We start from the raw sequence: 22,729 nt of genomic DNA, 5'->3' as shown, positions 1-22,729 counted from the left end.
GGAATCAAGCATGGCTCCTGATTCCCTACCTCTGGCTCCTAGTAAGCCAGACAGATATTACAGGGTTCTTGACTTGCACAAATTTCTATTTAAAAATCCTGCTGCTGATCCTGAGACTATTTCACAGGGTCCCAAGGGTATAAAGGCCTCTACAGGCAAAAATCCTACCCCCTCAGATTCCAGGGTGCTGGATAGATGGGGAAAAGGTTTATATGTCTGCAACCTTGGCAATCAGGGCCTTAAACTGCCAGTTTCATATGCTTAAATATAAACAATGTTATGGGTTTACTGAAACAGAAAATGATTTGATTGTGTGGAAAATAGTTATTGCATTTAGCAGAACAAGTTGGAAAGCATACTTTGCAATGTAGTTTTGATTCCTTGGAGTCGTCTTGCAGGGCCGCAGTTACTTGATCTGTGATTAGAAGGCATGCCTGGCTCAAGGAGCAAAGTCTGCTTGATCAGGTTAAAGCTAAATTGTTAGATGCCCCCTTGCAGCATGATACTCTGGTAATAAGGCAGAAGAGGTTTTAAAAAAAATGGAAGACCAAGCTAAATCTATGCAAACTGTAAAAGATGTATTGCAAGTGCAGCCACCCAGGTTCAGTAGGCACGGGCCTTCTAAAAATTGGTCCTTTCCTATATCCAGCAGAGCCGCTCAAGGAAAATCCAGATGCTCAAAAGGCTCCAGATACCAATCACAGGGTTCTTACAAGTCAAAGCAATGGGGTGCCTCCACCTCCAAATCTGGAGGAAACAAAGCACAACCCTACAGTAAGCAGTCCCAATGACTTTCCTCTACCTTCACCAAGCACTTATCTTTTGGCAGCCCCCTTGGGTGGAAAACTAGCACTTCCCACACAAAATTGGCAGTTAATTACCAAGGACAAGTGGGTATTAAACATAGTATCCCAGGGGTACAGATTTCATTTCCATACTTTGCCATTTCCAAACAGATGGCCAGATCTGCCACAATCTGTGGGCAGAGGCACAGAAACAAGTTATGTCTCATGGATATGGGGGCTAGTCATCCATTACCAGGAAAGGAAAAAGGACAAGGCTTTTATTAAAGACTTTTCCTGGTACCCAGAAAAGGCAATGCCTGGTGTCCAATACTGGACTTATTGATTTTGAACACATTCCTGGACATTCCAAAATTCAAAATGCTGACTTTACAACAGCTACTGCCTATGCTGGGCAGGAACGCTTGGTTAGGGACTCTAGGCATACCTGCATATCCCAATAAGGGAATCCTGCAGAAGATACCTCCGCTTCAAGGCAGGTATTTTGCATTACCAATTCTCTGCACTGCCCTTGGCTTATCTACTGCACCCAGGGTCTTTACAAAGTGCCTGGCACCAGTAATTGCATTCTGCAAAGTAAAAAGCATACAAATGTATCCTTATCTGGACGACTCTCGTTCAAGCAAGGACACTTCAACATCTGGCATTTATAAAAAGGCTTCTAACATGCCTAGGGTACACAATAAATGAAAAGAAATCGCAACTGGTACCCTCTCTAATTACATTCCTGTGTGCAAGCTTGAATACAACTGCCCAGATGGCTTACCTTATGCCACACAAAGGCAACTGACAACATACTTCAAACAGATGGCAACAAAAACCCAGTTATCTGCAAGACAAATTTTTCAGGCTTTGGGGTTCATGGCATCCTGCATTCTACTAATTCCATATGCGAGACTGCATATGAGGACACTTCAGTGGTACCTAAAGTTTATGGAGCCAACATTGTCACAGCCTGGAAACAATGATTCCTCTCATTCCCTGCCTACAACAGGAGTTTCTTTGGGCAGAGACATGTCACCAAAACAAAGGACTGTCATTCACTCTACCCCCTGCCACCCAAATCCTAACTACAAACGCATCAGATTATGCTTGGGGAGCCCACCTGGCAGGGAGAGCATTTGGTAAGTCAAAGCTAACTACTCTGGCAGACTACCTAAGCAGAAATCTTATGGACCTGCATGAATGGAAACTGGATCCACAAATCTTCAGCATGTTAACACAGAAATGGGGGAGCCCAGACATAGATCTATTTGCCTCTCCCCAAAATTATCTGCTTGACAAATTCTGCACGAGCTTATCAGAGAAAAGCATGGAAAGTGGATGCCCTATCAGTTTATGCTTTCCCCCTCTGCCTCTTCTCTCCAAGGTCTTACCAAGTCAGACAGGAAAAGCCAGCACTGGTACCCAATTCTACAGAATGTCAACTTCCTCCTTTGGTACTTGCCTCAAATACCTCCTCTACTGTCTCGGCAGAACAATCAAATTCTGCACACTCTGCTCCAAACTCTGAATCTTGCAGCGTGGCTGATCATTTAATTATTCAAACCCATCACAGATTTACTGAGAAGTATGTCATTTTGGAAGACAGAAGGCCTAGTGCTAGAAAGTCTTATGCTGATAAATGGAAGAGATTGTGCTTGGAACCAAGCACAAGGAACAGACATAGCAAAGCCCAATATTCCTCAGATTTCTCAATATTTGACTGATGCTTGACAAGGGCCTATCTTTTTTCTTCAATAAACATCCATGCCTCTGCCATCTCGGTTCATTACAGCACAAAGCCTCCCCTCTTTTCTCATCCTCCCCTTAAAACCATATCTTAGGGGAGCTAAAAATTTAAGGCCTCTCAGAAGATCACCAACTCCTGCATGGGACCTCAATTTTGTGCTGGAAAAACTCACCCTGCCTCCTTTTGAACCAGCAACCACTGCAGATATAAAATTTCTATCTTGGAAAACAGCTTTTCTCTTGGCAGTCACTTCAGCAAGAGGGGTTTCAGAACTACAGGCTCTCATGGCTTCGGAGCCTTTATTACATTTTACCCAGACAGGGTGTCCCAAAGGACCAATCCTTTTTATGCCTAAGGTGGTATCCAGTGTGACTCGTAACCAGACAATTCACCTGCCAACATTTTACCCAAATCCGCAGGACAAGGCGGAACGGATTCTGCATTCATTGGACGTACACAAGACTAGGATTCTACTTAAACAGGACGAAATCTCAGTCTGAGCAACCACTGGTAGCATTTGCTGCAGGGACAGAGGGGAAGGCTATTTCAAAGCAGACCATTTCTAAGTGGATAAGCCACTGCATTTGTTTCTGCTAACTTGCACCATGGTAAACTAGTGTCCAAGGGGATCGGGTCACATTCCACCAGGGCTGCCTCTACCTCTGCAGCTTTTCTCAGAGGGGTTCCAACCAGACACATTCTAGAGGCTGCTAATTGGAACTCTGATCATACCTTCACAAAGCATTATCGTTTGCCTCTCCTACAAATCCAGGGCAGGCTTTGCCACTGCAGTTCTGCAGGGCCTTATAGCTGTTCCTATTGCTATTTAGTTCCATCCTCCCATCTATAGCTTTGGGATTCTACCCAATTGTAATGATTGCAACAGTGAAACACTAAGAACATAGTACAGCTGTGTACACTTGCCATAAATGTAGATGTTCGCATGTATTCACTGTTACTGGGTTACCCACTATCCCCCTTTTCTATAACTTTTCTTTCCTTTACTATATACTAAAGCCTTTGTGGTGTATTTGCTTTTAGATGAAGGTAGTTGATGCTAAAAGTGCATTTGCATACGTTTTCCTTCCTCCTTCCCCTTCCTCAAGAAAAACTGAATAAAATGGCATCTGCTGCATGTTTTATACCCCTGACGTCATGGAAGAGGAGACTGCAACTGACGCAGGACCCAAGACTTTGTTCAGGCCAACTGAGAGCAACCTGCCAGCAGATTACCCAGTTATAATAACTGCAACAGTGAATACACTAACATCTACATTTATGGCAAGTGTACACAACTGTACTTTCCTAGGAGCTCAAGACTTCTGGTTTAATTTCCATGTACTCCTTTCTGGTACACATCCATGGCTTCTTCCCAAAGGAGAGCAAAGTTGGTCTGAGCTGTACAGGCTTAGATTTTGAATCACATTGCTTAACCTGCAAAGTAAGGTTCCTTCAGAGGTTGAAGTCGTAAGGTGATGAATTTCGATCTTATCGGCTGAATGTTTAGGTCTGGTTAGTGTTTACCTAATCTCAAATCAAACAGCATAGCTAAATGACTACTGGATCTGTAATGGTACAGTAAACAAATCAGATTGCCAGCACTTTTGAGCCTGGTAACCAAGGCTGTTAAAGACCAGAAATTGTCTACTTTGCAACCACAACTTCAAAGTTAAGTGAGTCACGCCTACAAAGGATCCATTATGTTCTATATAATGGTGCTGATCCATGCTGATTTATAGAACAGGCCATCTTTGGATCTACATCAAAAAGGATTTTGGCTTTTATGCCAGATCTGCCATGTGATTGAAAAAGGGACAGTCAACCCAAGTGCCCTGGTCCCAACTACCTCTTCATTTTGTAAGGATGTGTTGTCTGTACTGTGTGGGTAATTGTAGTATTGTTTTCAGAAACTTACCTTTTTAGCAATTCAGTGCTACTCAGTTTAAGCCTTTCTCCCATATGATGGGTGTTTGTTGGGTTTCTGAAGGGGACACATTTGATGTCTGTCTCTGTCTCTCGTAAATTTGTGGCTAGAAGAAATGTGCAGGGGCTTCAGAATTGAGGAAAAGTAGAGTTGGGTGACTGCACAAGGGGGGGGGCCATAGGTCAGAAGAGGGAATGGTGCAAAAGATAGAGGAAGGTTGTAGTGAACTAGAGGGTACAGAAATAGCAGTTGGATAAAGTTATAGAAAGAGGAAAGGTCTTGTAGATCAGACTTGGTGGTGAGGTGGGTGTGTGGAGAGGGAAGGGGTTAAGTAGGATGATTACCTGTACATACAGGGTTATGGAGGAAAACTATTGGGTCATGTTTGAAGTTGGGGAAGTATGACTTCTAATATGGAGTGGAAGATTGTTCCAGGTAAGGGAGATGGGAGTGTTTAGAGTGTTTTACCTATGTTCTTGTTGGGTTTAAGTTTCAGAGCTGCGCAGGGATTAGGGAGGGGTATACCAGGGGGTCAGGTTGGACATAGATGGACAGAGTTTGAATTAAGAATTCTGATAGCTTGGATCAGGAGTGAGTTGCACCCATTGTAGTCTGCAAAGTTTGGTAGCCAGCTGTTTTTAGCATCAGTTTGACTGGAGAAGTAAATGACTGAACAAAGCAACCCAGTGCATACTCCTGCAGGACTCTGTTAGCTTTGTTCATGCAGCCAGGTGCCTCTTCAAATGGTTATCTTGCCACATAAGGTAAGTTTTCCTTCTAATCCTGCCATGAGTAAGGATGAATGCCTGGCTTGGATAAAGATGAGCTGTATGAACAGCATGACCACTGTCTACAGCTGAACATCCTCGGTTGACAAGACTTGAGCCCAATAAGGTACTAGATGTGCTTAAAACTAAGCTCTAGCTTTAATGATTAGACTGAGGCTGGCATAGAATGTCAATGACCCATAGCAGGGCCATCCTTGAACTGCTTAACCACAGCAGAACAGCAGGATTAGGAACATAATTGGTGGCCAAGCTGAGGCAAGTACATGTCTGTTAAGCACTGAAGTAGGCTGTCTGGACCAGTGGTGTTTGTTGGTCTCTAAGGTCTTCTGAGATGAGTGGTGCCTGTTTAGGGGTTTAAATAGTGAAGCTTGTGATGAGCTTTTGTCACAATTGCCTGGAGGGCACTTGTCTGGAGGGGGGAGCCTTAAGGAAAAGTTCAGAGCAGTGTTGCTTAGCTTTATAAATTGTGGTTCTTTTTTTTCATAAGCTAATCAGGGACTATGGAAATATGTTGGTTCTCGGGAGCAAATGCCATGAACTTATGGTTCGACGTAATGGAGAGCTTAGGGGATTTGAGCAAGTACAGGCAGTATTTGAGGACCAGATAACGAATATTGAGTTTGCCAGCTCTTTGATCTCTAATTTCTGTTTAGCAAATCCAAATTTCTCTTTGCATGCCATATGTTAAGAGGTATGTGTACCAGTCTGTCTAGGGGTATGGGAACTGCTCTAGGATTAAAGTGGTTGTTGCTTATAGGAAGTTATATTCCTGGAAGTAAGAAGGATAAACATTGTCCTCTGGGGATATGGAGTAGTGTCTGTAGTGTTCTGGAAGTTAGAAACTTGTCCATGGTAAACTGAAGTGTTTAAGAGCTCAGTTTATGGATCAGCATGGGTATTGGCTGTGAGATGTGGCCCTGACAGATACAGAACCAAGCCTTGAAGACCTGCCAAATCCAAAACCCAGGTATGGAGGTGGTCCATAGTCTTGGGAGGGCTTACATTTGTGGGAGGTAGTAAGCAGGAACACAGGACAGCAGATGGTCCACTGTCACAGTGGGGAAAAGTGGTGGTAGTTGTAGAAAATGGGTGGAACACTAGATTTCTGTCTGCTGGAGGTTTGAGTCTGAAGAGGAGAGGGATTAGAATGCAGATGATATTTAGATGGAGAGCAGAGTAGGAAAAATGAAAATGAACTGTAGAAGCTGTGAGAACATGGAAGACAAAATGGCTTGATGGGCAGGATGAAGTGGAATTCAGGACTTTTGATCCAGCATCTCTTGTGCACCTGGGTTAGTTTCCTAGGAGAACTGAGGATGAGACTGAAGTGTTCCCCACATTGTTCTGTTTTGCTGGTATTTTAAGTTTTAGTGCGATGGAAATGTACAGATGTGCAACCTGAATTTGCCATAACAGTAGATATTCAAATGATTGCTGCTGCAGTAGCCTTATCCTTACCAAGATATAACCCATATAGATAACAGCCAGCTTCCAAAGTGTCAGGCCTGCCACGTGCCCAGATCGGTTTGTGCAAAGCCCTTCAGAGCTTCTGTTGCAGAGAGGGGGGGCTTATCCCTGGAAGGACAATGCTAGGAGCAACCAAAATGTCCTATGCCCCTGGCATCAAGACACCACAAAACAAATGGAGGGGGAGTGGCTACTGCAGCAGTGATCATTTGAACATCTAGGTTCAGCTTGCACAACTGTACGGTTAGTCGCATTAATCAAAGCTGCAGTAGCCTGTACGTGGGTAGATTACCCTAGCTAACTACATTTGGGAGATGGAAATGAGTCCACCCACCCCTGGAGAATGGTCTAGCAAAGCTTGATCTGGACCTAGGTAGTGCTGTTGAGTGTATTGGAGGACCATGTAGCAACTTTGAGAATCCAGCCTGTTCCACAAAGCCATAGATGAAACCAAGGTTCCTGATGGAATGGGCCTTGTCCCTACCTGGAATAGTTGATAACCTTCAGCCATTTGGAAAGGGCCTGTTTTGACACTACCGAACATCACACTGTCACTCAGTGGAGCCCCAAGATTAAGCCTCACGGGCACATCCCAGACTCTTATAAGAGACTCCATTGTAAGATGTACTGATACTCTTCTAACCGGACTGAAGAAGGCAACTATTGGTTGCTTATCTGGAGCCAGAATTACATCACACATGCAATAGTCATTACATCACGGGTACCAGTATACCATTGTAGTCCCATCTAGGTGTAATTAACCAGAGATATACCTCCCTGGACTATATAGAGACATTGAGCTTTCAGACTGCTTTGACCAGCATATTGCCATCAGAGGGGGATGCCACACTAAGCAAAAAAATGAGTTCAGCTTGCTCTTTCTGGTGTCATTCTAAGGGGGTCAATTGGGTGCCAGTTTAGGAGGACATGATTAACAGACCACATTGCTTTGCCAAAGATAGTCTGCAGCTTTCTCCTCTAGGCTTTTGAACACCGACCTATACTTTATCCAACCTCCAAAGTGCCTTTTTAGGTAATGCCAAATTGACAAACCTGCCGATAAAGCAAAATCAATGCTTCTGAACCTGAAGTTGATTCTGTATGCCAGGAGCCTAAATTTAAAACTACACCCCTGCCAAGCTCTCACTCTGACATCTGTGCAGTTACCAAGACATGGCTTAAAGTTGGAGTACCCTGACAGTGCAAGGTTTCAGTGCCTTCCACATATTTTTAAACCAGTTGCTGCACAGAAAAGGACTGGAGGTGTTTCAATGTATGTGAGTAATGAACATACCTCTAAGGTGCTTGTATAGGATGACTTGCTGGAGTCAACAATCTCAGGACCTGGAAACTACCATACCTATGATTACACCGTCTAAGGAAAGATTTTCTTTGGTGGGCAGCAGCATGCAACCACAACAAGGGTCTTCTCTTCTCACAACCCCATGCCACCCAGACCCTAATACATCTGCACATCAACCAGAAAGAGATGCTAGTTCAGCACACTGACAGCTTTTAGACCCCTACTGTCCCTGAGGCCTCTACTGTGATGTTGTCTGTTTATCACTAATGTGATACATAAACAAGCAGGGAGGAACTCACTCTTATCCCCTCTATAGGCTCGCCATGACCCTTTTAGCACACTGCTTCAGCCATGCAAATTCACCTGCAAGCACAATTTCTGCCAGGCTCCCAAAACTCTCTGGTAGATAACCTAAGCAGAAAACCTCCTAGACCCACATGAGTGGCAACTAGACCACAGCGCCTTCAACCTTGTAACCCAGAAATGAGGCACCCCGAATGTGGACCTCTTGTAGCTCAGAAATGGAGCACCCCAAAGGTTGGACCTCTTTGCCTCCATAATTACCAGCTCAGCAAATTCTGCACCAGGGAACCTCGCACCAAGGCCTGGAAAGTGGATGCCCTATCCTTCCAATGGGTAAACCTCTCAATCTGTGCATTTCCCATTCTACCTCTACTTTTAAAGGGTACTATTCAAAATGAGGAAAACCAAGAGCACTCTTGCCCCAGACTGGCCATGCCAGCACTGGTACCCACTACTGTGCAGTCTCACACCTGCCATCATGGCACCACCTCAGATCCCAACTCCCCTGACCCAGCAAAATGGAGAGTTCATGCATCCATGATTGCAGACCCTGAACCTGGCAGCCTGGCTTATTCCCTGACATCTCCTCTAGTTGCCAGCCTAAGCAAGCAAGTCCTGGATGTTGTATGTTAGGCCAATTGCATCTGGATCCAGGCTAAAGGAGATGAAACAGCACAGCCCTCCCTACCTCTCATCCTGGCTTACCTAGCAGACCTACTACACAGGGGCCTATCCTTTCTGCCCCATTACAGCACAGAGCCACCTCTTTTTTTCTCACCCTCATCAAACTGTTCCTAAGAGGGGCTAACACTTAGGCCACCCAGAAGAGCTCCTACCCCAGCTTGGGACCTTAACTTTGTGTTGGAAAAGCTCACACTGCCCCCTTTAAGCCTACAGCTTCAGCAAAGTTAAAATTCCTCTTGGAAAACAGCTTTGCTTCTGGCCATCACTAAAGCTAGAAGAGTTTCAGAGCTACAAGCACTCATGGCTGTAGAGCCCTTCATCATTTTTCATGCTGACAGGGTCTCCCTCAGGACTAACCCAACTTTCATGCCTAAAGTGGTGTCCAGTGTGGCTCTCAACCAATCAATTAATTTGCACACCTTTTTCCCTAACCCACAAAACAAGGGGGGAAAGGATTCTGCATTCTCTAAATGTGCACATAGGCTCAGATTCTACCTGGATAGGACTAAATCCTTTAGGAAAACTGACCAATTGCTAGTCAGCTTTGCAGCGGGGGCAGAGGGCAAGGCCATATCCAAACAAACTATCATGGATAGCACACTATCAATTTCTGCTACAGTTACCACTGGAAACTGCCCCCTAAGGAGGTCAGGACACATTCCACCAGGGCAACCTCCACCTCTGCAGCTTTTCTCAGAGGGGTCCCTACCAGGGATATCCTGGTGGCTGCAACATGGAGTTCTGTTTATACCTTCAAGCATTACCTGCTTATCTTCAAATCCAGGGCAGGCTTTGCAACTGCACTCTTGCAGGGCATCCTAGCCAGCCCCAGTCTTCACTGCCTCCACCTTTTTCAGCTTTGGGAATCCACCCTTTTCAGCTTTGGGAATCCATCCAAGTGTGACTGCAACAGTGAAACACTAGGAACATAGTGCAGTCTCGTGTACACACACCATAAATGTAGATGTTGCATTCACTGTTGCAGTCCTGGTGTCCCACCCTCAATCCCCCTTCTCTCTCTTCCTCACTCCTTACAGGGATTTTTGGCTTTTACTTTCTACTGGTGGTGTTCCACCGTAACCTAGCTCCCTATTTGGGGCAAGTAAAACTGATGCAATTGCATCAGCTGTCTGACTTATACCACTGACTACAATCCTGGAGTGACAGCAACCGACACAGAAATACTAAGCCTCTGGTATTTGGGCCGACAGAGTACTACCCATGGCAGGATATCCCAAGTGTGATTGCAACAGTGAATACACTCTAACATCTACACTTAGTAAGTGTACAGAACTGTACTTTTTTCTAGCATCTATCTTTTGAACTGTTGGTAATGGGTGATCCTATGATGTAGACCTTTTCTATGATTTGTGGATCACATTTTTTTTCAGCTACTTCAGTACCGTAATGTTTGCACAATCCCCAGAGCAGCAGTCTTGCCACATTATGCCTTTCAGTATACAGTCCTGCCATTAGTATGTCGCAACCAGTTGTGCAACAGTTTCCAGTTCTTTGGCTTGCAAAACCTTCATTTATCTTATCTTTCTCCCACATATTCAATGGACTTTATAAATGGTGTACAAAGCCCACTATCATGTGCCGCCAGTATTAACTTTTCATCTCTTGGTTTGAGTTCGCACCTCCTTGACCATTCCTGCATTCGTTACTGATCAACAAACTTCTTCCAGAAGTTTTCTTTACTTTAAACTATATTATATTTATGCATTTTTCCACATTTCTTGTGTTCTCATCTGGTCCTTCACCTTGTATTTGTTTTTTTGGCACATTCAGCTGCTGCCTGTTTTTATCTACTTCTGGTTTGACTTCCATTCCTGCTTCTGCTAGATTAAGCAGTGAGGTCATCTTAGATTCATTCTTCTGTTTCAAAACTTTCACTGCGTTTGGGTCTTTGGAGGCTAGTATGTGTGGAGTCGCACAATTGCAGATCTGTGCATGTAAAATCAATTTCAAGGGGGTCCATCCCTCCTTCAGAATGGGGAATATATAATCTTGGTGTGCACTCATTTATTGCACATTTATCAAGACCAAATGACATTTTTGTATCTTCTGAAAAAGTTAGCAATTTGCAGCTGTGCTTTCAGTTCCTCATCTGAGCTATACAGTTTTTAAATCAACAAAGTCTTTACAATGTTTTCTAGGAGTCAAATTATAGCCATGGCCTAAGCTATTAAGTAGACTGCTTAATGGGTTAAGGGCAAGGCAGAATAGTATGGACTTGTCACCCTGGAATATCCCCCTTTGAATTTTTATCCCTGGGATAATTTTTCCTTTATGGCTTAACTGCAGAGTGGTCTGCCACAGTTTCATGATGTCCAAAAACGAACCAGTCAAACTGATGTCTGTTGAAGACACATCAGTAAACGGCAACACTCTAATAGGAAATTCTTAATGTAGTCATTCAGTGTAGGATGTATTTTTGTACATTTTTAAGCACTTTTTATCCAGATATGTGGATACTATCAAATGCTTTTGTAGTCTGTCTATTATTCCCCTTGCAGTTCTCCACTATGACCTATGACTTTCTTTTATTGCCCTCTTGTTCTACTGCCATAGTTGAGTTTTCTTCTGCATGACTTTGTCGACATCAATTCCCATGTATAGTTTATACATTGTCAGAAGGCAAGTTATTGGCCTATAAGGTAGCTTGCAGGTTCACTCGAGTAGGAGATTTTCTGTTAGCCAATTTGGTGTCTGTTCAGGGTGCGCATATAAATAGTTCGTACTTGTGACTAAATCTTAATGCAAAGTTAATAGGTACTGCATCTGGGCCTGGGGTCCTCCAATTAGAGGCTTTTCTTAACTTAATCTCTTTGGCTGTTCATCCCATTTCATATTCTGTACCTTTAAACTTATTCATTGTTTAACTTCTATCCATTTAGCATCTTATGCTCCACAGGATCTTCATAGATATTTCTCCAAAATGTATCTTACTTTTTTTGGCAGTCTTCCAGTTCCTTTTACTTCGTTTCCCAATTCCCTCGCAAACCTTTTTGGTTAATCAATAAATTGCTTATTTTGTACTTCATTATATTGCATCTTCCAAGTCTTTCCTCCTATACTGAAATTTTTTAGTTTATTTGCAATGGTGCATGATATGTTCTAATACTGCGCATTTGCTTTTATCACATTTATCGTGGTATTTTTGTTCTATTCCCTGTTCTGTAGTCTCAGTAACACTTGCCTTAACTGCTTTATAGTTTTCTATTCAATATTTTCATGATGGCATTCTATTTCTCCTTTCTCTCCTTCACTACCTACCCTGTGTTCTTGTGGTAGAATGTTATCAGTTTAGCTGCACAGTAATGTATCCTGTGTACTTGTATGTCGTGGATCTCTGGACAGTCCTAATGTTAATTTGTTTTTATCAAACTTCTGACTTTTTGGGTTTTATTGACCTTCTGCAGTCTCTCTAAATCAAGCAACTCTTCTCTTTTAGCTCAGTTTCTTGTAAACTGAGGGCACATTTTTGTTTTCCACTTCCTGTGGGTGTTCTGTAGGAAGCTTTATTGCATCTTCCTGTGACATATTCACCAATTTCATCCTGTGCCATCTGTTGCTGTCATATGAGAATTCACTGGCCTGTCACTCCAACATTCACTGTCCAGCTTCAAGTGAATGTTACTCGTTTCTTGTGGAAGGCTCTAAAATATCTTCCTATGACACCTGACCAGTTGCTTCCCATTCCACTGATTTCCCCTTCATTTGGATATCCATTGCTCTATCCTGTTGTGGTGCTTTCTAAAGATTTTCTACACTGAATCCATTACTTTAGAGGTGCTCCATAACCTCCGTTTCTATTACTTTAATTCTCAGTTACTGATCTTTTCCTCGGTCTTATTTTCTTTATTGTAAAGTTTCCCATGTCTAGATTCAATTACCTGTATTTCTGCAAATATCTTTGGTGCTGCTCTTTTTGCATTGGTTTTGCTTTCTCTTTTGCATAGATATGCACCATATTAACTCTTCTTTCCCATGTCCATATTTCTTCAGATGTCTCCTGATCTTGTTTTTCCTTACTTTGGGGACTCGTTCCATCTTGCTGTAATCTAACCTGTTAAGACCTACATAAAAGCCTTCACTTCGCAGCACTTCAACTTCTATTTTAACTTCTTTACTAATCTTTTCTGCATTCCCTCTGATATTATTGTAAAATTTTCCCTGTCTGGATGCCTTTGCCTGTATTTCCCAAATATCTTTGGGGTTGCCTTATTTGTTTAATTTGGCTTTTTCCTTTGCATAGATATTGCACCATATCAAATCTTTTCCCCATGTCCATATTTATTTTCAAAAATTTCTAGGTTTTGTTTTGTATCTGATTCTTTTGGAAAAAGCAGCATATGAGGAAGTTTCTTGGTTTATATACTGCTTTTTAAAATCTGTTTTAATAACCACAAATTTTTATTTGAAGCTTAACTATTTTTTTTTTGTAGAAGTATTTCTTGTAAATTATCTCAATCTTTTTGTACATCTTGTCTGGAAATTCTGGGCTTTTTGCATAATAGTAATACATAATTTCTTATCCTAAATAGTGTACTCTATTGTCTGTTTTGTGGACTGCCACTTCTACAACAGGGGGCCATCCTCCCCCTGGGCCTGACCCCATTGTAGCAATGTTTCTGTATTGAGGATTCTGCACTGTCATTTGTACCAGTGCACTTACCAGGATTGGGCACTTTGTCCTGGGTCTTGTGCACCCAGCTGTCTTTTTTTGACCTACTTCTGTCTGATATGCTATATATCAGTGTCACCTTGGTGAGATTTTGTAGAAAACTGGGTCTATCTCGTGAAGGTACTCGCCAGGACTTGAGGATGAATTAAATTTCAGCGCCACTACTCTCCTTTGCTTGCTGACTTCATCTCTCTATTCTGACCCTTGCTATGTAGCTTGTTATCTTCGTGTTTCACTGTTGCAGTAATTACATTTGGGTAATCCTGCTGGCAGGTTGCCTCAGTCGGCCTGAATTCCAAAGTCTTGGGTCCTGAGTCTGCTGTCGTCGCCCCTTCCCTGACGTCAAGTTGTCAGGGGTATAAAAGATGCAGCAGACACCATTTTCTTTGGTCTTTCTTGCCATGTGGTGCCCGAAACAGAAGCAGTTTGCAAGTGCCGGTCGGCCAACTCCTGAGATTTTCGTGTTTGAATTTCAGATCTGAAGTCTTCTATAAAGCTAAGTACCCCATTGGGGAAACTTTTCTTGCTCCAGAACCGATATCAAAGTTAATTGTATTTCTTGTGGGAAGCAAATACCTCATAAGGACTTTCATTCTTACTGTATTCCTTGCCTAGGCCCTGATCATAACATTCTGGGTTGTCTGTTTTGCGCTAGATTTAACCAACGCACTAAGCGTTGGTATGATTTTGCTTTAAACTACTTTGGATGCAGTTTTAATTATCCAGAAATGTCGTCTGAAAGCCATCAGACTACCGGAGTTCACAAAAAAACAAAGAAAGACAGCAGAGGTCCAAATCCGACAACGAAGCTTCTAAGCCAGTCGCCGGTTCGCTGATTCTCAGTGAGGTGCTTTCACAGCCCCTGACGACAGCTACTTTAGTTGCAGGCCGCTACAGACTCCCACGTGGAGTCAGCCATGCCACTGGAAACTCTAGGCATTGGAGCCTCAGACGCTAACCTTTCAGATGGGTCCAGAGCCGCTGAGCAGGCACCGGCTTCTGAGGGTGTATTCAGACCCAAACATCTATACTTTAAACAGACTTCGAAGGCAAAGACTAAAGCACCTTCAAAGGCAAAGAAGCAACCTCGAGCCATCGAGCCACGTGGACAGGCCTCCATGCCCAAAAATCATGCTCAAAATGGCCGAATACTTGATTACCTTAATCAGGGGTTCCCATCCCCCTCCTAAGAGGCCTAGGCAAGAGACTGACTATGAATCTTCAGATCAATTTTCCATTTCTTCTGATTCCTCATCTAATCAGGAATATTTTCCCCCTATGAGGATTCTGATGCTGAAGAATTCTTACCTTCAGCTTCTGAGGACTACTCTTTTGGGGAAACTTTACATACCATGAGAGAGCATTTCCTCTGGGAGAGCCAAGATTTTTCAGAGTCTAAAGAGGCTCAGGGATTTCCTGTTACCTCAGCACAAGCCATTAGCCATCCCTCCTGTTAGACATTGTAGATGTGTTTTTGGAGTCTAGTCTTACCACTGACTCCTTACCTCCAGCTCCTGTTAAGCCTGACAGATATTACAGGGTTCCTGACTCACATAAATTCCTTTTTAAAATCTCTTCTGCAGACCCAGAAACTATTTCTCAGGGTCCCAAGGGAGTTGAGGCTTCCGGTGTAAAAAAAAAAAAAAAAAAAACCCTACACCTTCTGACAGGATTCTAGGGCACTGAATAGATGGGGAAAAAAGGTTTACACATCTACTACCTTGGCTAGAAGGGCCTTAAACTGTCAGTTTCATATGCTCAAATATCAACATGTCATGGCATTGCTTAAACAAAATGTTAAACTCTGAATGTGCAGAAAACTAGGAAATGCAGGATGTTTTGCATGCAGCTGAACAAGTTGGAAAGCGTACTTTGCAATGTGGTTTTGATTCTTTAGAAGCCTCTTGCAGGGCCGCAGTTACAGGCTCCAATTAGAAGGTATGCCTGGTTAAAGGTACAAAATTATGCACCTTTACAGCATGATTTGTTTGGTGTTGAGGCAGAAGAGGTGTTAAAGAAAATAGAAGACCAGGCTAAATCTATGCAAACGGTCAAAGATTTCTTACAAGTACAGCCACCTAAATTGAGTAGACACTGGCCAACAAAGAATTGGTCCTTTCCTGTGTCGCAGACCTCAAAGGGGCAGACCCAGACGCCCTAGAGGCAGATCCCAGGCACAAGGTTCATACAGGTCAAAGCAATGGGGTGCTTCTACCTCCAAAAGTGGAGAAAACGAATCACAACCTTATAGAAAACAGTCCCAATTACTTCCCCCTGCCTGCACCAAGCACTTATTTCCTGGCAGCACACTTAGGGGGAAAATTTTCCCAGAATTGGCACATTATAACCCATAAGTGGGTTCTAAATATCGTATCACAAGGCTACAAGTTCCATTTCCATACCCTGCCAAAGGCAAACGGCTGACCAGATCTGCCAAGAAATGGGCAGAGGCACAAAAACAAGTCTTATCCCTCATGGACATGAGGGCCATTCAAAAAGTGCCAGAGCAAGAGCGGGGACAAGGATTTTAAAGACCTTTCTTTGTACCCAGAAAGGACCAGGCCTGGAGGCCAATACTGGACCTATCGATTCTGAATAATTCCTGGATATACCAAAATTCAAAATGTTGACTTTGCAGCAGCTACAGCCCATGCTGGGCAAGAACACTTGGCTTGTGACTTTAGACCTGAAAGAGGCATACCTGCATGTCCCAGTCAGACAAATGTGCAGAAGATACCTCAGATTCAAGGCTGGCTCAATGCATTACCAATTCTCTGCACTGCCCTTTGTAAAGACCCTGGGCACAGTAAATAAGCCAAAGTGCCTGGCACCAGTAATTGCATTCTGCAGACAGAGGAATACAAATATATCCTTACTTGGACGACTGTCTAATTCAAGCAGAGAACAAGGACATCCTTCTACAGCATCTGGCGTTTGTGAAAAAGCTTCTAACATGCCTAGGGTACAGTCAATGAAAAATCAAAATTAGTACCCTCTCAAGTGATAATATTCCTGGGTGCAAGCTTAAGTACAACTGCCCAGATGGCTTATCTCACACCAGACAAAGGCAACTGACTACCTACTTCAGAATGTTAGCAACAAAGGCCCAGTTAACAACAAAGGCCCAGTTATCTGCAAGAAAAATTCTGCAGGCTTTGGGTTTCATGGCATCCTGCATCCTACTAATTCCATATGCAAGACTGCATATGAGGAAACTTCAATGGTACCTAAAGTGTTTGGACTCAACATTGCCACAGCCTGGAAACTAATTACTCTCATTCCCTGCCTGCAACAGGAGTTTCGATGTTGGGCAAAGGCTTGTCACCAAAACAAGGGACAGCCGTTCACATTACCCCCAGCCAGGCAAACACTAACAACGGATGCATCAGATTATGCCTGGGGGGGCCCACATGGCAGGAAGATGCATTCAGGGAACATGGACCTCAAACCAAATGCATCTACATATCAATCAAAAAGATGCTAGCTGTTCAAAATGCCCTGACAGCCTTAAAGGACTTACTTCGACCAGGACAACCATGGTCCTGTGGTATATAAACAAGCAGGGAGGCACACATTCTTACCCCCTTTGCAGACTAGCCATGACTTTGTGGGACACAGCATTGACTTACCCCAAGTACATCTGCAGGCACAGTTCCTGCCAGGAAGGAGAGATACTCTGGCAGACTAAGCAGAAACCTCATGGATATCCAAGTGGCAGCTGGATCCACAAGTCTTCAGCATAACAAGAAAATGGGGATGTTCTGACATAGATCTATTTGCCTTTCCAACTACCAACTAGAGATTCTGCACAAGGATTTATCAGACAAGCATGGAAAGTGGATGCCCTATCCTTCTGACATAGATCTATTTGCCTCTCCAACTACCAACTAGAGATTCTGCACAAGGATTTATCAGACAAGCATGGAAAGTGGATGCCCTATCCTTCAGCTGGAAAAAAACCTATCCGTATATGCCTTTCCCCCTCTGCCTCTCCTCCCCAAGGTACTCCTAAAGATCAGACAGGAGAAGCCAAAGATACGGATTGCACCAGACTGGCCCCGCCAGACAGGAGAAGCCAAAGATACGGATTGCACCAGACTGGCCCCGCCAGCACTGGTACCCAATATTAAGGAGCTTGTCTCCATGCCTAGCTTGGACCCTACCTCAAGTACTGCATCTACTGTCCCAGCAAAACAATCAGATCTTGCACAGCCAGCTCAGGACTTAAACCTGGCAGCATGGCAGATAATGTAGTCATACTAAACACACCTCTCAGCAAAGCTGTGTTTGGTGTCATTGTGAAAGCCAGAAGGCCTAGTTCTAGAAAATTTTATTCTGGAAAATGGAAACTATTCTGTGCTTGAATATTTGGCACAGCTGTAACTGTTCCTTGTGCCTGGTTCCCTCAGATTTTACAATACTTAACTGAGATTCTGGACAAAGGCCCATCTTTTTCATCTATTAAAATTCATGCCTTCGGCTCATTACAATGCAGAGCCACCAATCTTCTCATCCTTTATTAAAACAGTACCTCAGAGGAGCCAGAAAATTAAGGCCTCCAAGGAGATCACCAATGCCTGCATGGGACCTCAACTATGTCTTGGAAAAACTCACCCTGCCTCCCTTTGAGCAAGCGGCTACTGCTGATAAAAGTTTTTATCTTGGGAAAACAGCTCTGCTGCTAGCAATAACTTCTGCAAGACTAGTTTCAGAGCTGCAGGCTGTCATGGCTGTGGAACCTTTTATCATTTTTTATCCGGACAGGGTCTCCCTGAGGACAAACCCAACATTTATGCCTAAAGTGGTGTCCAGTGTGGCTCTAAACCAAGCCATTCATCTGCCAACTTTTTATCCAAATCCACAGAAGGGGAAAAGAATTCTGCATTCTTTGGATGTACACAGCTTAGATTCTACTTGGATAGAACCATAGTTTTCAGAAAAACAGAGCCATTACTAGTGTTATATGCTCCAAGATCACAAGGAAAGGCCATCTCAAAGCAGACTATTTCAAAGTGGATAGGCCACTGCATTCGTTTCTGCTATTCACAACCTGGCAAGCCAGTGCCTAAGGGCATTAGGCCACATCCCTGCCACTTCAGCAGCCTTTCTCAGGGGAGTACCAACCAAGGACAGTTTAGAGGCAGCTACTTGAGTTCAGTGCACACCTTTACAAAGCACCATCTGCCACTCTACTCTAAATCCAGGGCAGGCTTTGCCACTGCAGTTCTGCAGGGTCTCATAGCCGCTCCTAATGCTGTTTAGCTCCAGCCTCCCAACCATAGCTTTGGGAATCTACCCAAATGTAATGACTGCAACAGTGAAACACTAAGAACATAGTGCAGTTGTGTACACTTACCATAAATGTAGATGTTAGAGTGTATTCACCGTTGCAGTCCAGGTTACCCACTCGCCATCCCTCCCTTTTCTTCTGATGGAGCCTCTTTCCTTTGTTATACAACTTGTGGTGTATTTGCTTGTGGATGAAGGTAAAGTTTAAATTGCTGCATGTTATTTTATATATAGATATACATTTTGACTACCCTTTTTCAGGGCACCTGATATCTGGGCCAAGAAACTAAAGAAAATGGCATGGTCTGCCTCTTTTATACTCCTGATGACCTGGTGCCGGGGAAGGGGCAACAACGGCTGATGCAGGACCCAAGACTTTGGAATTCAGGCCAACTGAGGGCAACCTGCCAGCAGGATTACCCAAGTGTAATGACTGCAACAGTAACATCTGCATTTATGGTAAGTGTACACAGTTGTACTTTCTGCCACTAATTTATTCCTGCGTTAAAGCTTCCCTTCGGGTTAACCATAAAGAGTTACTTGTGAGATTTTTGACCACTGTTAACTTTATCTACTGGTATACCCACATTATTTCTGTTTTGCCATCCTGGAACCAAAAATGGTTGATTAGCATGCCTACCTTCAGCTGAAACTGAGGTTGACCGTAGGACAAATTCTCTCCGCTGGAAGGAGTGTAGACTATTTCGTTTTCCTGTTGGCAACACTAGTTGCACAAACCTATCTGATGGTACTAGAGGGGTGCATTTGTGTTTGGCAGTCAGAATTAGTTTGAAAAGCAATGAGTGTACCTTAAGAGAAACCTTTGGCATGCCAGCCTCTAAAACTCTGCAAAGCCTGTTAAAGCTGTTCCATTTTAACTTTCAGAGAATTGACTGTATCCTGTTAACTGCAAATGGTGTGTATAGGGGTACAGGTATGGGGTTATTCTGAATTTTGTGAGATGTTAATAGACTTGTAGGCTGAATGTAAAGCTGTCTAAGCTTGTAATTTGATCTGTATCCCTCATTGTCTTCCTTTGGAGTTCTCTCGTTTGAATTCCATGTGGTTTTCATTTACATAAACACCACAAGCTGTAATGTCTACAACCAGTCAGGGCTTTCTACATTTTTAAGTATTTGATTCTAAGTGGCCTTAAGTCACAACTAATTCCTAAGCTTTTGGCCTGTGTAGTGGCTGAAAGTCTTCACATTTACATATGTAGTTAGCCCTGTTTCTCCCTACTTTGCTACTTTTTTGTATGCAGAGTGTGTACACTAGTTTTGCTTACATGTACTGTATTTGCATGTGTAAATTTCGCTGGTAATGCTGATTTTATTTTGGTATCTGCAATCCTTAATATGTAGAACCAGGGCTGTTGTAAGCGTGCAGTACAAATGTGCTGACTGCATTTAACTGAATTGGTCTTTTCTTCCACAGAAACCCTTCACTGAAACAGCAGCTGTTTTCCTACGCCATCCTGGGATTTGCCCTTTCTGAAGCCATGGGCCTTTTCTGTCTGATGGTTGCCTTCTTGATCCTGTTTGCCATGTAAACATTCACATATAGCACTATCAGGCCTGTGATTGTAGGCTTCTGGGGACCTCAGAGGCACAACAGAGGCAATGCCATTCCACATGTTATCATGGAAGTATTGTGTTGAATTTCAAAATGTTTCAAGTATTGTCTTTTACATTAAAAAATAAAATTTAAATGTATTGTTTTCTTATTGTGACCAGCTACTGAGCCCATGTACATGTATGAGGCTTGCTCACATGAAGATTGCTGGGGAGTTCTTGGTCATTTGTGTCTACTGTAGACACTTCTGCACATCTTTCACTGGTGCTTCCTGAAAAGATTTTCTGCTGCAGTAAAAGTTCAGGGGTCACACCTCATTCCTTGAATACATTGCATTTTAAAAGGTGCTTGAGGCAGGCCATTTAACAAGTCAAGGACATAACGGTGGTATGCTGTGAGTAACCTTTACCTTGGTTTATGTAGAATTTCATTTGCTTTGTATTGCATGAGGGTTTGTTCATGGTTTCATTAATAGAGTTTAAAAATTGTGAACAATGTCTTTTCACATGAAAGATGTACGTGCACCTAAACTCTTTATTAAAACAGTGTATCTGAATAAAATGTAGGTCAGAGGCCACCCAGTGATGGCATGCATTAAATAACCAGTTTTTTTCTGCGTTCGTATTGTAGAAAATGAAGTGCCCCCCCATCAAAAATTAATTCAAAATGCTAGCCACATGGCAGTGTAAACAGTGTTTATAGGTAATAGTCACTGTTGGTAACACCTATATTCAAAAGGAGGTTGATGCTGATATACTGTTGGTCACCTCCTTCTGTGCCAGTGTAAATTTCTTAGCTGGTATTTTGTTTAATACTGACCCAGTCTGGCGGAGCTTGCCAGTGGCATGCTTTGTCACAAATACGGGGTTTTAGTGCTGCCATAAGATTAAAGGATGGCCACTTGTATTTGTTGGTCCTTGTTAGTTGACTTGGAGGGTTCTTTTGCTGATCCTCAAGGAATTTGGAACAGATGCTCTGAGTGCCAGTATGTTCTAAATTGTGGCATCTCTTGCTTAAAATGTTTTCATTTTGGGTGTGCAGTGTGGAATTCTTGAATATAGCCTTGTATAATATGAGGGGGAAAGGTCTACCCCTTTATGCTGCAGGAAATGTGCTTGTTAGGATGCAGACCTTTCAAGGGACATCTTAGGATGTTTGCAGCTTCTGAGGTGCTTTGCTTCCCAGTGTGTCTGAACCCAGGGATCAAACTGTAGTTTGGCACTTGGCCCCATACCATCAGGCTGTTTGCCCTTTTCAGTTTAAAAGTAGTGGATCACTTACCGCAGTTAGCAAAGCCCTTGCGTATGTTTTATCAGGGGAAAGCAGTCCTAATGCTGCAGTACACGACAGAGGCTACCTTTGGAGTTTTTCTGCAAAGCATAAATAAGTGCAGTGAGTGACATTTTGGAGAGGAGGTGCATCACAAACTGGCAGCAGGTTGGAGCCTTTCCAGGTACAGGAAGGAAATGGACATATGGAGCTGATGTACAGGTACCTTTCAAAAGGAGGAAATATTGTAGGAAACTGTCCATTGCCAATGTTGCATAAAAGGTAAAGGAAACCTAATCCAGAAGAAGTTGGGGGGGAGGTTCTGGAGTAACAGCAGTTTTCCTTCAGTATGTATTTTAGTGGTAATGTGGTGATCAAGAGGTTGCTGTCAACCTGTGTTCCCAGATTTCTTAACGCTTTCTGTGTTCAGTGGACTACCATTAGTGTGGTAATTCATGGGGAAACGTTTTTCCCCAAAGAGGATGACTACATTTTTTGGCATTGAGCTTAAGAGTTAATGGCTCCCAACTTGCAATAGTCTGAATTCAGTCAGCTAGTCCCTTCATGTTGGCCTGGACTTCAGAGAAGTGGATACCAAACAGAAGAGGACCCAGGAGCAAACCCTGTGGCACTCCACTTGTGACTAGTCGGCAGTTTGACTTTGAGTCTGCTACTTTCACACTGTGGGTTATATCTGTGAGCCAGTTTGCAACCCACCTAGTGATATAGGGGTTGATGCCTAACTTAGTGAGTTTTTCTATGATTCTTGGGTGGGGAATGGTATCAAAGACCTTGGCCCGATCAAGGTAGGCTGTATGAACCACCTTTCCTTCATCCACAACTGTCTGCCAAGCTGAGCAGGCATGATCTACCCTTCAGGCATGATCTACCCTTCACAAAAC

At 43.2% G+C, this 22,729-nt stretch overlaps 1 protein-coding gene across 2 annotated transcripts in view; it reads left to right on the top strand.

Annotated features, from left to right (window-relative positions):
- The window catches only part of ATP5MC1 (ATP synthase membrane subunit c locus 1), a 215,750-nt gene extending 195,056 nt beyond the window's left edge, over positions 1–20,694 (top strand). For both annotated transcript variants that reach the window (XM_044055397.1, XM_044055398.1), the window contains exon 5: positions 20,421–20,694. In XM_044055397.1, the coding sequence (XP_043911332.1) occupies positions 20,421–20,535 (115 nt within the window). In that variant the 3' untranslated portion in view covers positions 20,536–20,694. The remainder of the gene's footprint in view (positions 1–20,420) is intronic.
- Positions 20,695–22,729: the final 2,035 nt, after the last annotated feature.

Source organism: Protopterus annectens, chromosome 13.part0 (assembly GCF_019279795.1).
Source record: "Protopterus annectens isolate FY-2018-M chromosome 13.part0, PAN1.0, whole genome shotgun sequence".
Taxonomy (NCBI): Eukaryota; Metazoa; Chordata; order Ceratodontiformes; family Protopteridae; genus Protopterus; species Protopterus annectens.
Note: the sequence above shows the minus strand (reverse complement) of the source record. Positions and strands in the feature narration are given on the sequence as shown.